Source organism: Thalassophryne amazonica, chromosome 2 (assembly GCF_902500255.1).
Source record: "Thalassophryne amazonica chromosome 2, fThaAma1.1, whole genome shotgun sequence".
NCBI lineage: Eukaryota > Metazoa > Chordata > Actinopteri > Batrachoidiformes > Batrachoididae > Thalassophryne > Thalassophryne amazonica.
In genome coordinates, this window is record NC_047104.1 from 12,768,193 (window position 1) to 12,782,872 (window position 14,680).

General features: G+C 42.6%; 1 protein-coding gene across 1 annotated transcript in view; it reads right to left on the reverse strand.

Moving 5' to 3' along the window:
* LOC117522313 (low choriolytic enzyme-like) overlaps window positions 1-13,027 on the reverse strand; it is a 50,229-nt gene extending 37,202 nt beyond the window's left edge. The window contains exons 1-5 of the mRNA XM_034183712.1: window positions 12,889-13,027; window positions 8,838-8,868; window positions 8,691-8,756; window positions 6,953-7,105; window positions 1,186-1,303 (exon numbers count right to left, since the gene is read on the reverse strand). Coding sequence (XP_034039603.1) covers window positions 1,186-1,303; window positions 6,953-7,105; window positions 8,691-8,756; window positions 8,838-8,868; window positions 12,889-12,951 — 431 coding nt within the window. The 5' untranslated portion in view covers window positions 12,952-13,027. The remainder of the gene's footprint in view (window positions 1-1,185; window positions 1,304-6,952; window positions 7,106-8,690; window positions 8,757-8,837; window positions 8,869-12,888) is intronic.
* Between the last annotated feature and the right edge of the window lie 1,653 nt (window positions 13,028-14,680).

A 14,680-nucleotide genomic window follows, 5' to 3' on the forward strand; every position in this document is an offset into this window, starting at 1 on the left:
TCAGTGACACCTGTGGAGGTATAGGCTCTTGTGATCAACTTGATGTACCTATAACTGTGTTTGTTGTATGTTCGCAAGATAATGTAAGGAAGATTCATACAATTTTCATCAAACAATATGTTTGATAATATTAAAGGATTCAAGGAATCTGGAGGAATTTCTGTGTGTAAAGGGCTAAGGTCTACCCTAAGCTGAGCACCTGTGGTCTCTTATCCCTCAGATGGCACTGCATCAAGAACAATCATTCATCAATAGCTGATATAACAATATGGGTAAGGGATTACTTTTTTGAATCCTTTGTCAAGCACTACAATACAGAGTTACATCCACAAATACCACTTCAAACTTAAAAGGAGCAGAGGTGATGAAGGTAGATGAGTTTAAATACTTGTGGTCAGCTGTCCAAAGTAATGGAGAATGTGGTAGAGAAGTGAAGAAGAGAGGGCAGGCAGGGCGTAGTGGGTGAGAAAGGTAGCAGGAGTGATCCCCCCAACTCCCAAGTCCACAGTACACTATTTAACAGCTACAACAATGAAATAAACCAAGACTGTGCAAATATATGATGGAAATACATATTACCAGGCACCATCTTGAAAGCCTTGCCACCTTTGCTAACTGATGTGGCTGACAGCTTATTTGCAAAAAGTAAACCAAGAAGTACCACTGTGCCAAAGATTGCTATGATATATGCATTTATCTGCTGCAGTAAAGAGTGAAAGTGAACATTTACAAGATGTTATTAAGACCAGTTGTGTTATATGGCTTAGAGGTGGTGGTGTGAACAAAAAAATCAGAAGGCAGAAGATGCTGCAGTTTTCTTTGGGAGTGAACAAAATAGGCAGGATTAGTAATCAACATATATCAGAGGAATAGCACAGGTAGAGAGTTTTGGAGATGAAGCCATTGAGGCAAAATTGAGATGGTTTGGAGATGTACAGAAGAAGGAGCCAGAGTGTACAGGAAGAAGAATGCTGAGGATGGAGCCACCAGGCAGGAGGAGAAGAGGGAGGCCAATGAGGAGTTTTATGGATGTGCTGAGGGAGGACATGCAGGTGGTTCGTACGACAGAGGAAGATGCAGAGGACAGGGTGAGATGGAGACAGATAAACTGCTGAGTTGACACCGAAGGGGTGCAACCAAAGGAAGAATAAGGAGATTTACTGTATGGTGCACTGTGTTTCATACCCTGATCTAGACTGGATGTCAACAAAATCCTGTTCTCTGCTCTGGGGGGTGAAGCGGATGCAGGTGGACTCAGCAAACGAGCGAAGACCTGTGATGATGGTGTTCCTCTCTCTTGTAGCTTTGAAGCACACATGGCATCTCATGTTCATTTCATCATTTTATCATTTTATCACTTCATCAAATTTTACCATAACTTAATCAACATTTCATCAACACTTCATGATCATTTTATCGTCACTGTATCAACTCCTCATCGTCAGTTTCATTGTTGCCAATAGTGGACTGAAGTGCACATTTTGACACATTTGATCACTGTATTTTCTTGGAGAAAATGATTTTGATATGACCCTTATTTGGAGTCAGTGGGTATGGCAAATCAATAGATCTTCTAAAAGATAGTTCTTTTATGGTTGAGAAATTATTTGTCATGTTCTCAACAATGTGTTCTACAAAACAAATCTGAGTTTTTAACTGAGATATGAGGTATAATGGGGTTCTGTTCCAGGTCCACTATTGATCTCCTTTTATGTAGCACCTCTTGGTCAGACTTTATTCCACCATCAAACTATAGGCCGAATGAACCCGAATGCCATCTGAAAGAAAATTCGACCTCCATTTGGGCAAAGTCGAGGTGCAATCGAAAACCTACGACAGCAGTCTGAGTGCACTCCAAACAGTCAGGCAGAGTCGGGCACAGTCGTGCGGCCAGCCCGAATGTAGAGCACATGCTCTCAACATTTGAGGTGCATGTACTCAACAAAAATATAAACACAACACTTTTGGTTTTGCTCCCATTTTGTATGAGATGAACTCAAAGATCTAAAACTTTTTCCACATACACAATATCACCATTTCCCTCAAATATTGTTCACAAACCAGTCTAAATCTGTGATAGTGAGCACTTCTCCTTTGCTGAGATAATCCATCCCACCTCACAGGTGTGCCATATCAAGATGCTGATTAGACACCATGATTAGTGCACAGGTGTGCCTTAGACTGTCCACAATAAAAGGCCACTCTGAAAGGTGCAGTTTTGTTTTATTGGGGGGGGATACCAGTCAGTATCTGGTGTGACCACCATTTGCCTCATGCAGTGCGACACATCTCCTTCGCATAGAGTTGAAGAGAACACCTCTCCAACGTGCCAAACGCCAGCGAATGTGAGCATTTGCCCACTCAAGTCGGTTACGACGACGAACTGGAGTCAGGTTGAGACCCTGATGAGGACGACGAGCATGCAGATGACCTTCCCTGAGATGAGACGGTTTCTGACAGTTTGTGCAGAAATTCTTTGGTTATGCAAACCGATTGTTCCAGCAGCTGTCCGAGTGGCTGGTCTCAGACGATCTTGGAGGTGAACATGCTGGATGTGAAGGTCCTGGGCTGGTGTGGTTACACGTGGTCTGCGGTTGTGAGGCTGGTTGGATGTACTGCCAAATTCTCTGAAACGCCTTTGGAGACGGCTTATGGTAGAGAAATGAACATTCAATACACGAGCAACAGCTCTGGTTGACATTCCTGCTGTCAGCATGCCAACTGCACGCTCCCTCAAATCTTGTGACATCTGTGGCATTGTGCTGTGTGATAAAACTGCACCTTTCAGAGTGGCCTTTTATTGTGGACAGTCTAAGGCACACCTGTGCACTAATCATGGTGTCTAATCAGCATCTTGGTATGGCACACCTGTGAGGTGGGATGGATTATCTCAGCAAAGGAGAAGTGCTCACTATCACAGATTTAGACTGGTTTGTGAACAATATTTGAGGGAAATTGTGATATTGTGTATGTGGAAAAAGTTTTAGATCTTTGAGTTCATCTCATACAAAATGGGAGCAAAACCAAAAGTGTTGCGTTTATATTTTTGTTGAGTATATATGTGTATGTGTATAGGTATGTGTGTACGTATATATGTGTATGTATATATATATATATATATATATATATATATATATATATATATATTCTATTTCTACCTCATTTTCTTATTTTATGGTACTGTTACAAGTATTATCATTACTGCTTATCCTTGCACACGCTGTTTGATGAACATTTTCCTCTACTTGCACCCATCTTGTGTGTTTTTTAAGAGCTGACGTAACGTGTGTATTTCTCCTCTGTGAGATCAATAAAGTCTTATCCTACATCCAACATCCAATCGAGGTGGAAAAATATTGAACGGCAGTCGAGATGGACTCTAACTGCATTTTGACTGCGTTATAAATATTCTCACAGTGTCAAAACAGCATTCAGAACAGTCAAATCGTGCTCAAGAGACATTCGCCATGGTCAATCATATCTAATCCTGCTGGCATGTCCTGGACTGCACCCAACGTACATCCCATTTGGGATTCACAAAGGAAATATTGCAACATGCAGAGTCTGTGGGGCACATTCAGGTTGTGACATCGACGGGAGCATTGCTCAATCATACCAAAAACACCATGTCTCGCTGTGAGTCCATGCATCTCAGAGCCGACGGGTAGCGTGCACACCTGGACAGGGTGTTACATCCATAATAACCATATTGTCACAGATACATGGTCAGTCCCACTCATGGGTTAGATAATGTATTATGTTATCATGGCTGCAACACCGCATTGCACCGCGTGCATCTGAACAGCCTGTCACAGCTGTAATACACATCATATGACAGTTACATCTAACTCATATGAAGGAATGACGACTGTATTAGCAAGTCATTATAGTATGAATAGAATAAATAATCACATTTGGAATGCCTGCCGATGTGGCTCCCACCGCTCGACGTCCCGAGACTGGCCTGCCTGCAGTCCAAACCTGTCGCCCATTGAAAATGTGTGGCGCATTATGACCCTGGACTGTTGAACAACTGAAGCCATATTTCAAGCAAGAATGGGAAAGAATTCCACCTACAAAGCTTCAACAATTAGTGTCCTCAGTTCCCAAATGCTTATTGAGTGTTGTTAGAAGGAAAGGTGATGTAACACAGTGGTAAATATACTACTGTCCCAGCTTTTTTGAAAAGTGTTGCAGGCATCCATTTCAAAATGAGCAAATATTTGCACCACACAATAAAGTTTATCAGTTTGAACATTAAATATCTTGACTTTGCAGCCCAGTTTCACGTTTTATTTTTCGTGCACCCGTGACGAAATGAGTCAAATTTTCGTGACTTTTTTTTTAAACTCACTATTACTAATCCTACGCCTTCCCCCCACCCTAACCATAACCACCCCAACCCCCACCCCCACTTCACTTTTTTTTTCGTGCAGCCATTGCGGAATGAATTAGAATGAATTTGTGCTGCCGTGATGAAAATGAAGCGCTTTTTGTCACAATATGACGAACCAATAGATTAATGTATATTTCGTGCTGCTGAATCACCACTTGCTGTGAGACTGGGTTGGTCTTTGTGGTGTATTCAATTGAATATAGGTTGAAGAGGATTTGCAAATCATTGTATTCTGCCCACGTGGGCAGTGACAGTGAGACCTGGAGGGGGTGATCGGGAAGCACTACCTCCCCGATCTGAACCCGAGTGGTGTTCAGTTGTTGGACTTCTGTGCTAGTCACAGTTTGTCCATCACGAACACCATGTTCGAGCACAAGGGTGTCCATAAGTGCACGTGGCACCAGGACACCCTGAGCCAGATGTCGATGATCGGCTTTGTAGTCGTATCATCTGACCTTCGGCCACGTGTCTCGGACAGTCGAGTGAAGAGAGGGGCAGAGCTGTCGACCGATCACCACCTGGTGGTGAGTTGGATCCGCTGGGAGGGGAGGAAGCCGGTCAGACCTGGCAGGCCCAAACGTATCATAAGGGTCTGCTGGGAATGACTGGCGGAACCCTCTGTCAGCGAGGTCTTCAACTCCCACTTCCGGGAGAGCTTCTCCCAGATCCCGGGGGAGGTTGGAGGCATGGAGTCCGAGTGGACCATGTTCTCCACCTCCATTGCCCATGCGGCCGCTCATAGCTGTGGTCGCAAGGTCTCTGGTGCCTGTCGCGGCGGCAATCCCCGAACCTGGTGGTGGACACCGGACGTAAGGGATGCCGTCAAGCTGAAGAAGGAGTCCTACTTATCTTTGTTGGTAGGTGGGACCCCAGAGGCAGCTGACAGGTACCGGCAGGCCAAGCATGCCGCAGCCCGTGCGATCACAGAGGCAAAAACTCGGGTCTGGGAGGAGTTCAGGGAGGCTATGGAGGAAGACTATCGGTCGGCCTCAAAGAGATTCTGGCAAACCGTCCGACGCCTCAGGAGGCGGACGCAGCACTCCACCAGCACTGTCTACGGTGCGGGTGGGGAGCTGTTGACCCTGACTGGGGATGTTGTCGGGCGCTGGAAGGAGTACTTTGAGGATCTCCTCAATCCCATCGTCGCGTCTTCCGAAAAAGAAGCAGAGACTGAGGACTCAGAGGCGGACTCATCCATTACCCAAGCCAAAGTCACCGAGGTGGTTAGAAAGCTCCTCAGTGGCAAGGCTCCTGGGGTGGATGAAATCAGTCCTGAGTACCTTAAGTCTCTGGATGTTGTGGGACTGTCTTGGCTGACACGCTTCTGCAACATCGCGTGGCGATTGGGGACAGTGCCTATGGATTGGCAGACCGGGGTGGTGGTCCCTCTGTTTAAGAAGGGGGAGCAGAGGGTGTGTTCCAACTATAGGGGGATCACACTCCTCAGCCTCCCCGGTAAGGTCTATTCCAGAGTACTGGAGAGGAGAATTCGACCGATGGTCGAACCTCGGATTCAGGAGGAGCAGTGTGGTTTTCATCCTGGTCGTGGCACACTGGACCAGCTCTACATGCTCCATCGGGTGCTCAAGGGTTCATGGGAGTTCGCCCAACCAGTCCACATGTGTTTTGTGGATCTGGAGAAGGCGTTCGACCGTGTCCCTCGGGGCACCCTGTGGGGAGTGCTCCGGGAGTATGGGGTCTGGGGTCCTTTGCTAAGGGCTATCCGGTCCCTGTACGACCACAGCAGGAGCTTGATTTACATTGCCGGTAGTAAGTCAAACCTGTTTCCAGTGCACGATGCTCTCCACCAGGGCTGCCCTTTGTCACCGGTTCTGTTCATTATTTTTATGGACAGAATTTCTAGACGCAGCCAGGGTGTAGAGCACCCTGAGGTGCAGAGGTGTTCCAGCATCACACTGGGCTGGACAGCGACCGCACTCCAGGACCTTCAGCCGCTGTTGACAATGTTGAATCCGTGGTGTGTGTGTGTGTGTGTGTGGGGGGGGAGGGGGGGGGGGGGTCAGCACAGTCATGCCCATGTGTGTTGCTAGGTTATACCACACTCGTGGGGCACATAGACAGTTTTCACAGACAGGTTGAATGTGGTTGCCTGCTGTCTGCACTCATGCTGAGAGTGCGAATAGCTTCGCCTTTTCTAAGCGTCCAGCGAGCAGTGTTAGATGTTCATGTGCAACACCTGAAATTTGAGCGACACCTGCCGAGAGAGGAGTTGAATGAGCATGCGTAGGGCACTCGCTGTCTTTCGGCCTCTGGTGTGCGCGAATGGTTGTGGTGACAGCTGTACGAGGTGTTTCAGGCAGCTCCAATTATTCGTGAGTGGCATTTGACTCCTCCTTTGTCCACCATTCTGCCTCTATCTGTGTGTTATGTGTGAAAGGGCCCTTAGCGATGCAGCATTCACAGTTGTGGTTGGAGATGCAATATATAAAGCACTGCTTAGAGATGCAGTACTTACAGTACTAGTTGGATATGCAATATGTAAAATACTGGTTGGAGATGTGGTACTTACAGACTGGTTCTAGATGTGGTACTTACAGTACTGGTTGGAGATGCGGTAGGGTACATAGACATTGCCATCTCTGGATCTCGGCCACAGGCAGCCTCTCTGTGTGCATGGATCAGCATTCTGCAGGCCTGTTGGTATGGCGATGTCTCCTTCCACAATCAGAGGCTCGTCTAAGCTCCTTTCTGCAAAACAGCACAGCAATAATCATGTAAATGTTTTAATTTATTCATGGTTTTGGAATGTATTCCAACATGAGTTTGCTCATTGTATAACTAAATGAATTCATTTGTCTGAAAACATGAATGCTGACGCTGGATCATAGATCTGGCAAGTTGCTTCCGACGGATTGTTTGCTGTTGTGACGCTCTTTTGATCTTTACACAGTTGTATATATTTCTTTTATTTCTGTTTAACACTTCTTTTGATTTTTAAGTGTATCTACTCTGAATCTTATTTAACTACAATCCTGTTGTGAATCGCTAGGGGTTAGCTTTTGCTAGCAGTTAGCTTTCGCTAGCAGTTAGCTTGGATTAGCTAGGCCGACTCTACCCCCCACCCCCACCCCTGCCATTACTTTTATTACTGTTTTTGCCAGTCTAATACTTCTGTTAGTTTTTAGGTAAAGTTAAGTTAGGTCATCATTTTAATCCTATGCAAATCTTAAGAGTGGCTAGCATTTTTGCTAGCGGTTAGCTTGCATTAACTAGGTCAACTCCCCTTTCTTTAATACTTCTGTTAGTTTTTCAGTGTTTTACTCTTGTATAAATCTTAGAAGTGGTTAGATTATTCATTATAACTTGCGCTTGCTTGGCTATACTCTTGAATTTTTCTGGTGCACAAAGTACACTACACTTCACATAAATCCTGCATGATGCTGGACCATAGGGTGGCTCTTTTATAGAGTCATGTCCGCAAGCTAGAACAGCTTATTAGCTCAGTGGAGATAGATGTTACAGGCACTCCAGGTGAGGTTAGTGTTCGGCCGGCTAGCATGCCCATTAGCATCAGCCTAGAAATGCTGACTGTGGAGGATGGCTGTCAGACTGTGGTTAGGAGGAGGAAGCCATGTAGGGCTTGGTGCCCGGTTGTGGTACCCCGATCTGTGAACTGTGAACCGGTTTTCCCCCTTCAATATGTCTGATGTGAGTTCTTTGAGCCCATGGGTGACTTCCACTCCTATCTCCAGGCCAAAATGGCAGGCTTTAGTGATAGGGGATTCTATAACCCGCAAAGTCAGGTTACAGACACTGGCTGACATTAAATGTATTCCTGGGGCCAGAGCTCCCAACATCGTATCCCATCTTAGGGTGCTGATGCTGCAGAATGGTAGACAGACTAAGGAACATGATACAAGATACAGTCACATAGTTATTCACGTCAGCGCCAATGATGTCAGGATGAAGCACTCAGAGGTCACAAAAATGGACAAAGAGAGGACTTGTGATCTTGCAAGAAAGATGTGTCAGCATTGATTAATAGTCTCTGGTCCCTTCCCCTCCCAGGGTAATGATGAGGCATTTAGCAGGCTGACATCATTAAATAGGTGGCTGGTGCAATTTTTGTAAATAACAAGGCTTTAGTTTTATTGAAACTGGCCTTCGTTCTGTGGCTGCTGTGGCTTGCCTATGGGTGACGGTGCCGCCATCTTGTCTGTGAACATAGATAGAGCTCTACAGGGAGGGTAACATTAAGATTTTACAGCACGCCACGAAGCAGGTGATTAGAGACCCTGTAAGATTTATGACAAATGTGTAGATATGAACATACCAACATTGTTATTTGCTCTCTCTAACAGGGTGGACACGGAGACATCCTCGTCCTCAATGCTGTTGCCTGTGGATCACAGTTTTAAAGAATTAGGTTCAGACAAAATATTCACTGTGTTTATGATACAAAACAAAAGTCCAGTCTTACCAGAGTGTTCCTCAACCTTTTCAAATGAACCCTGAAATATGAAAGAAGACAAACAGAAATACGGGACTGAATCCAACTGAATCAATTTTGATGAAATCAGAACCTGATGGGATTTTTTTTTAAGCATAAGGATTTATTTTGTTGGATTTCAGTTCAGTTTTGGAATTCAAACTTGTCACATGAGAGCTACTATTTTTCCTTTTATTTATTAAACATATTCTTCTGACACTTGAACAATGATGGTCTTCACTGAAGATCATTAACCTTTTCTCTTTTTGTGCACAAGTGTGCAACATGATATTCAGCAAACAAATGCTCGTAACTTCAAATAACTGTGAATAACCTGCACAAACAGGAAATGGCAGTGAGGACAAAGAACAGTTTTAGTCAGAGATCCTCAGCACTCTGTAATCCTCAAAGGCTGTAATTCTTTGCAGCATATCTAGTGGAATTAAAGGTCCTGCGAAAACTAGGAAATGGGAGGAAATAGTGAGTGTCGTGTGAGAAGAAAAGGTTCAACGTAAAAACAGAAGGATTGTCACAGTATACAACCGATTACTGCAATAAGACAATGTTAATGTAATTATGAAATTTTAATTTCTGTAGGATTTTCAAACCAGACATGAAATATTCAGTCAGTCAAATCAAATCAAATCAAATCAATTTTATTTATATAGCGCCAAATCACAACAAACAGTTGCCCCAAGGCGCTCTATATTGTAAGGCAAGGCCATACAATAATTACGGAAAAACCCCAACGGTCAAAATGACCCCATGTGAGCAAGCACTTGGCAACAGTGGGAAGGAAAAACTCCCTTTTAACAGGAAGAAACCTCCAGCAGAACCAGCATCAGGGAGGGGCAGTCTTCTGCTGGGACTGGTTGGGGCTGAGGGAGAGAACCAGGAAAAAGACATGCTGTGGAGGGGTGCAGAGATCAATCACTAATGATTAAATGCAGAGTGGTGCATACAGAGCAAAAAGAGAAAGAAACACTCAGTGCATCATGGGAACCCCCCAGCAGTCTAAGTCTATAGCAGCATAACTAAGGGATGGTTCAGGGTCACCTGATCCAGCCCTAACTATAAGCTTTAGAAAAAAGGAAAGTTTTAAGCCTAATCTTAAAAGTAGAGAGGGTGTCTGTCTCCCTGATCTGAATTGGGAGCTGGTTCCACAGGAGAGGAGCCTGAAAGCTGAAGGCTCTGCCTCCCATTCTACTCTTACAAACCCTAGGAACTACAAGTAAGCCTGCAGTCTGAGAGCGAAGCGCTCTATTGGGGTGATATGGGACTATGAGGTCCCTAAGATAAGATGGGACCTGATTATTCAAAACCTTATAAGTAAGAAGAAGAATTTTAAATTCTATTCTAGATTTAACAGGAAGCCAATGAAGAGAGGCCAATATGGGTGAGATATGCTCTCTCCTTCTAGTCAGTCAAAAAGCAAACAAAAACAAAAACAAAAAATAGGTTTGGATGACACCAGATTAATTCCTAGAGCAGGTCTGGACAGCCTATGAATTTTTTGGTAGAAAAGTGAATTTTGAATGAATGAATTTATTTGGCACATAGACTCAAAATAGCAAAAAAACTCATAAAGAAAACTTTTTACCAAGAAAATTTTGTTGATACAGTTCTGTTTAATTTGAAGAACAACAATATTTATACACCACTTGGAAATTTTGTTTGTACCTCAGAAAAAAAGTCAAAATATGACACAACTTATCCTGGCAAATTCTAAGTAAGAAGACTGCATAGTGTTTTGCACAATGGTGATTTTACTGCTCTGCGTCCCACTGCACTGGGACATACTTTTAAAGATTATTAATTCTTTAGAAAGTCATTTATTTTGTTGTTGTTCGGAGTAACTCCAAACATGAAAGTTGATATCTTGAAAGTTTGTGTAATTGTTTTTTTTGGAAATCATGCAGCAATCTCTACAAGCTTCGTGCAATTTCACAAGAATAAAAGAGATCTTCCATTATTTCTTTATTTTAATGCACAGTGACAATTATTAACTTTGTCACATTTAAATATTCTTCAAATCAATTCATTTGAAGGATAAATTTCATCTCCTGTTTTAAAATGTATTCTGCATAGTACATGTTTTATTTACAGATATTATACCCAAGCATTCCATTACTTATGCAACCCATCATCTTGGCTTATATAGTTTTTTTTATTAATTCATATCAAGTTGTAGAGATCTGCTCTACATGTATGTATGTATATATATCTATATATATAGCAGAACCTGGTTTCTTCCTGTTAAAAGGGAGTTTTTTCTTCCCACTGTCACCAAGTTCTTGCTCATAGGGGGTCGTTTTGACCGCTGGGTTTTTCCTGTAATTATTGTATGGCTTTTGCCTTGCAATATAGAGTGCCTTGGGGCAACTGTTGTTGTGATTTGGCGCTATATAAATAAAATTGGTTTGATTTGATCTATCTATCTATCTATCTATCTATCTATCTATCTATCTATCTATCTATCTATCTATCTATCTATCTATCTATCTATCTATCTATCTATCTATCTATCTATCTATCTATCTATCTATCTATCTATCTATCTATCTATCTATCTATCTATCTATCTATCTATCTATCTATCTATCTATCTATATATATATATGTATATATATGTATGTATGTATGTATGTATGTATGTATGTATGTATGTATTTAAATTTGTGAAATACCAAGTGTTCCAATACTTTTGGAGGGCACTGTGTTGTGTTTGGTGTTGCCTTCACAACTGCACTTATAATAATTCTTAACATCTTATGGAAATATGTAATTTTGGTGTGTTATCTAAATTATTCTGTACAAGCTGAACAAATGCTGCTGGGATGTTTCGTGTCAACTTGATGAAATCATTTCATAAAGTAATTTAATTTATAGTTCATTAAAATTCTCCAGGTGGAGGATGTTACCCTTTCTATCGATTAGTCAGTTAAGTGCCTGATTTACTGAGATGCCAGATACAAGTGCTCAATTGCGTGAGCAATCCAAACTTTTGCGCGTTGGGGTGGAAACAGTTTTGCAGGTGAGTAAATGCATAAATAAATGATAGCGGGCGGTAATGTCATGCAGACAGCAGCAGATACATGAGAATGTTGCACATTTATTGCCCGTGAGTGCAAAATGAAATCAGCCACTGGATGGGTGTGTAAAGCACCTCTTTACACAAATCTCATTCACATGGAAAAAAAAGAATATATATATATATATATATTCTTTTTTTTTTTTTTTTTTTTAGAAATTTGCCTTTGCACCAAGCTTCATGAATCAACAGATTTTTGTGTCGTCCTAATGACAAACCAACAAAACAAGAAGGTTAAATCATGAGTGCAGTTTTGTTTTTCTAAGTCACACATCTCACCTCGTGGGATTTGAGAAATGTGACTTTTGGCACCATTAGGTAATTATGACACTGATTATTACCTCCTTATGTTTTCGGTCGCATCCATTTGTTTGTTGGTTGGTTGGTTTGTTATCAGGATTACTCAAAAAATCCTCAATGGATTTCAATGAAATTTTTACCAGGGGTGTATCTTGGCCTAACTTAGAAGTCATTAAACTTTGGTAATGATCCAGAACACGATCGAGATCCAGTAATTATTTTAAGGATTCTGTATCATTGCAGGATAGGGCCAATTTCAACATTTTTGCATCCATCTTCATGAAGACAGGTCACAAAGACAAAGTTACGACACAACAATAATTTAGCTTTTGTTTCTCCTCATTGAATAAACTTATTAGAAAAAAAAAAAAAAAACTTGTGTAGTTCATGCAGTTTCTCTTTCTAAATACATTTGCTGAAGATCTAAGGGTTTAACCACCGAATCTGAAACATGACAGTAGATGCGTGAAACGATGTGGAATAAGTCTCTTTGCCAAAGAGTATTCCATGTGACGTCAGTGACCCTATGGCTTTGGCAGAGGTTTGCGCTCTCCGAGTGCTTCTAGTTTGATGTTTTGATCAGCACTATTTGTTTGAATGGCTGAATGTGTGCAGTGAGTTTGAGTTCAGTGTGGGTTGATGATTGCTTACCGGGATGCTGTGGCTCTGCACGGAGCAGAAGAGGAAGCTGAGCAGAGCCGCCTGGAACATCATGACTGCTATGACTGGTACCAACTCACAGAGGAAACGTGCAGGAAAAACGGTTGATGTTGAGCTTTTATAACAAGGAAAACCAGTTGCTGTTCAACATGCTCAGTGACGACAGATTGACAAATTCTCTTTCACATAAAGTGGCTGTTGTTACTCAACCTGGACTGTGGTTTGTGTAGGACGTGCACTTCTCATGCATGAGCACAGTGCTGGTGCTACTCATCAGTGATCTAAAAATTATTAGATGAGAGAACCCAAAAAGAAGAAAATGGACAGAATCGGAATCTTTAAGGAGAAAGTATTTATTTTAAAAATATGGAAGAAGGGATGTGTCTTTTCTTTGCAACAAATTTGTTTTGACCATCAGATCCAAGATGACAATCTTCAAAGCATTTACAAAGATGACCACATGAAATGCTGAGTTTTCTTAACTGATGGTGCAACAGACAACAGTTGAACGCAACCTGGTCTCACGGCAAGCAGCAGCACGAAATATAAATTAATCTATTGGTTTCTGATATTGTGACGAAAAGCGCCTCATTTTCTTCATGGCAGCATGAATTCATTCTAATTCATTCTGTGATGGCTGCACGAAATTAAGTGAAGTGTGTGTGTGTGTGGGGGGGGGGGTCGGGGTGGTTATGGTTAGGGTGGGGGGAAGGAGTAAGATTAGGTTATGGTTAAGGTTAGGGTCAGAGGTAGGAGTAGGGTTAGGAATAGTGAGTTAAAAAAAAAACCATCACAAAAATTTCGTCACAGGAGCACGAATAAAAAAATGTGAGACTGGGTTGGTTGAACGATGCACAATCCAATCACAAAAGAATCCCAGAAGCCAACAATTTGTTACAGCTCATTGTAAAAAGTAACTTGGTGGCTTCCCTCATGAGTGTCCGTTAAGGGTCCATCAATTCTTGAGAACTGCATGCAGCTGTTCCTTGGACTGCACTCTTCTGGACAATGATCCCTGATGTTGTGCCTGGAATCTTCTGGAGCCAACCTTCCAGTTTGGGTGTTAACAGCTCCTATGTTCCTCTTGCCACTGAGACCACTTTGGTCTTTACCTTCCACATCTGCTCCAGTTGTTTCTTCTCTGTTTTCTCGTACTCCTTCTTTCTGATGCTGCTGTCGGCATGGGATTGCCACATCGATCACAACTGCAGTCTTCTTTCCTTTGTCAACCAACACCACATGTGGTTGGTTGGCCAGCAGCTGCTTGTCTGTCTGGAATTTGAAGTCCCACAGGACCTTAGTTCTGTTATCCTCAATCACCTTCGGTGGCGTTTCCCATCATAACATGGAGATACATGGTGCTACATACTAATCCATATGTGGCACAGATGTTCCTGTACACTATACAGTAGATCCTCGGTTGTGCACGCTGTTTGCCTCTTGCTACCATGTGTTCTGCTATCTCTGGGGCATATTTGCACAGCATGCAACTTGAGCCATATTCCCTCAAAATCTGTGGCCCATCTCTGGACATCTTTAAAGCATTGTTATAATTTCACCTCTTTACAAAGTCCTTTGGGCTCTGAACTTCTTCCTCTCTGTAAAGAGGCCTTTGATTTCTTGAATGGTGAAAAATAAATACAAGTTATTATTATTATAACTATTCATTCATTCAGTAATATTCAAAACCCGCTTCCACTCAAGGCTCACAGGTGTGCTGGAGCCTATCCCAGCAGTCACAGGGTGTGAAGCGGGACACACCCTGGACAGGATATCACTCTGT